This window comes from Dama dama, chromosome X, assembly GCF_033118175.1.
Source record: "Dama dama isolate Ldn47 chromosome X, ASM3311817v1, whole genome shotgun sequence".
NCBI classification, from domain to species: domain Eukaryota; kingdom Metazoa; phylum Chordata; class Mammalia; order Artiodactyla; family Cervidae; genus Dama; species Dama dama.
The window spans coordinates 127,694,098-127,697,280 of NC_083714.1; the positions used below are offsets into that span (position 1 = coordinate 127,694,098).

General features: G+C 45.4%; 1 protein-coding gene across 1 annotated transcript; it reads right to left on the reverse strand.

Annotated features, from left to right (window-relative positions):
* Positions 1-1,307: 1,307 nt before the first annotated feature.
* Positions 1,308-2,384, reverse strand: LOC133052872 (melanoma-associated antigen B5-like). The gene has a single exon (XM_061137696.1). The coding sequence runs from the start codon at positions 2,382-2,384 to the stop codon at positions 1,308-1,310; it is 1,077 nt and encodes a 358-aa protein (XP_060993679.1).
* Positions 2,385-3,183: the final 799 nt, after the last annotated feature.

The window sequence follows — 3,183 nt, forward strand, 5'->3', positions numbered from 1 at the left end:
TGATGTGCGTACAACACCTAGTTTGCACACTGTGTTCATCTGCACTAGAACGAGAGCAAAGGACACCTTCCTTTCCTGCCCCTGGTAGAGATTTTTCTATAGTTTATCCACAAGCCCAAAATAATTTGTAGCAGCAGTTTTCCATTATAGACTAGATGTTTGTGTCCCTGACAAAATTCATGTGTTGAAGCCCTAACCATTTTCTCTTTCCCACCATGTCCATGTAATTATATTTGAAGGTGAAAGTTTAGGGAGATAATTAGGTTTAGATGAGGTCATGAGGATGGGGCACCCATGATGCAATTAGTTATCTTAGAAGAAGAGCAAGAGAGACCAGAATTCTCTCTCTCCATCATATGAGGACAGAGAGAAGGTGGCCAGAAAGAGAGCTCTCACCAGGAACAGAATCCACTGGCACATTGATTGTGAACTTCCCAACTTCTGTAACTGTGAAAAATAAATGTCTGTTGTTTATCTATGGTATTGTTACAGCAGCCTGAGAAGACTAATACAGGGTTTTTTCTATCAACTGTTAGAAGGTTTGGCCTCTACTCACCACTTCAGGACCTCAACTAGCCCACCACACAACAGAAATAAAAACTACATTCCACTGAGGACTCATAGTTTCCTAAAGTCCCAAACTGCCTTACTCAGGAAATTTACACTTAACTGCCATCACCCAGTGGCAAAGAATCCTCCTGCAGTGCAGGAGGCACAGGAGACATGGGTTCAATCCCTGGGTTGGGAAGATCCCAGGAGGAGGGTATTGCAACCCACTCCAGTATTTTTTCTGGAAAATTCCCATGTACAGAGGGGCATGGTGGGCTATCATCCATGGGGTCGCACATGACTTAAGTGATTGAGCAGCCAGGCAGGCAGGGCCATCATAAGGAATACCCTCCACTTCAACCATTCTTTTTACTTTACCTGTAAGTCATAGAGAATATTTCAGTATCTTACTCATATGAGTGTAACTCATAAGCTCTAAAATTCTGTGAGTAGAGGCTGGATATTCTTTATATTAGCATCCCCAGTACTAGCATTGAGCTTTCCCAAGAGCAGATTCTCAACATTTGATGAATAAAAGAGCCAATAAACACAAGGTCTACTTTATTAACATTTAATTTCTCTTACTTTCTTGAAGAAGCTAAGAAACTCAGAGTATAATAATTACTTTAACAAAGCTAAAGACTAAAAGGAACAAGAAAAACTAACATTGATCATGTTTTATTTTTCTATTCCATTATCCTAACGATTTTACTATGGGATTCTTTCACATTTCCAAGAATATAATCCCTATTGTAATGTTATATTTTCTTGTCTGGGGGAAAATATTTCACATGCTTCACTATGGGTGGGAATACAATATTGAGCATGTCCCTGGGAGGTGTATTGACTTTGATAGTAGTGTCAGGCTTGGCTGCATCCATGCCTTGGGCTTTCTCTTCATCTCGCAAAGCTTCTTCATAATAAGTGGGGAAGTCACTGGGAACAGCATTATTGACCTTTGCCAAAAATTCCAGGACTTTCATCTTGCTGGTTTCCAGATGTGCTTTTGGGCCCCAGAGAAACTCATAACGTGGAGGATCACTGTTGGCAACCTGGCGGTACTCCAGGTACTTCAGCCTCACTAAATCTTTGGTGATGAGCTTTCTGGGCTCTCCATAGATGAAATGCTTTCTTCCAGCATATACTCGCATCGTACCCAGGGATTTCCAGATGTCTTCCTCAGCAGCACAGTTGCCCTTCATGAAAATCATACCCAGGAGATTCATCAGGAGACCAGTCTTGGGTAAGCCCCTTCCACCACGCACCCTCCCATTGTTGGGGAGTTTCAACTTGCTGACCAGATTATAGCAGGGAACGACTGAGTCGACTTCCTTCAGATCTACCGCAAAGATTAGCTCAATGCGTTCAGAGGCTCTCTTGAGAATCTCAGCAAATTGGTCATGGTGGCTTTGGTGGATAATCTTCAGCATGTCTTCCTTCATAATGAGCTGCTTCATTTTATACCTGTACAGAAGGTATTGCTCCAACAAGCTAGCTCTTCTGGTTAAACAGTCAGTTCCTGGGGTCTCAGTGAAGGGTGGGACCTCATAGGCAAACACCCTATGCTCATATTGGCCATTGAATGCTTCACTAGATCTAGTGCAAGAAAAGACTGCAGAAGTGGTGAAGGTCGGTGTTCTCTCAGGCTCCTGGGAAGTGCTACATGACTTAGCACCAGGCAGACTCTGGGTAATACCTTCACACTGAAGAGAGGAGGTAGTGGACTCCTCTTCTGCTGCTGCTATGGCCTGAGCACCCTCACAACTCTGGGTCTCGCCTTGGGCTTGGGGGCATTTATCACCACCACGGGCCTTACTCTTCTTACTTCGAGGCATGGTCAGGGACAGCAGGAAGGAGTGTAGACAGGAGCTCAGAAGACGTGGGCACCTGGAGGAAGGAGAATAAGATGCTGTAAGCACCTCAGCAGGGAGATACCACCTTGGCTTTAACCAAGGCCACCTCTGCAGGGTCCTTGGGGACACTGGTCTAGGACCTCTCAAGGCTTCTGTTTTGATCAGCCTGTACCCTGAGAAAACTGTGGAGGATATCATAACCTTAGAATGCAGCCTGCCAACCCTGCTAGGGGTATACTAGGGTGACAGCAGGGGCTGCCAGTAGGGAGCCTCTGTTCTGGGTTTGAGGGTATTCTCAGTTTATAGTCAGGGTCATCATAGTCATATAGTCAATTGTTGGCAGGTCTTGAGCCTCCTCTTTTCTGATGCTTTGAAGCTGACACCTCAAACCCAAGTCAGCACTTCCCTGAGACCCCAGAGGAGGAAGTGAAGGGGCTCCTTAGCCCTTCTCTCTGTCAGAGGGTACCCAACTGAGAGCTACGTGGAACCCACTCCTTCAGGGGCTGCTTGGGTCCTCAGTTCTTGTTAAGGATGCTCACCTGGTCTACAGGCAGTACCTGGTATACCTCCCCTCTGCCTACCGGTGGCTCCAACTTCATACTAACCTCATACTCTTCTCTCTCAGATTTGATGTGGATTGTCAGCCTCAGCCTGACAGTCCTGCCCTGAGCCTGCAAGTTCTGAACGAAAAATGTGGGGCTGAGATTTTTTGTGATCTACTGTCACTCTGCTTGTTTAACTTATATGAAATGCCAGGCTGGATGAAACACAAGCTGGAATC

Coding starts and splice junctions, on each gene's coding strand:
- LOC133052872 (XM_061137696.1), bottom strand. CDS start 2,384: ATGCCTCGAAGTAAGAAGAGTAAGGCCCGTGGTGGTGATAAATGCCCC.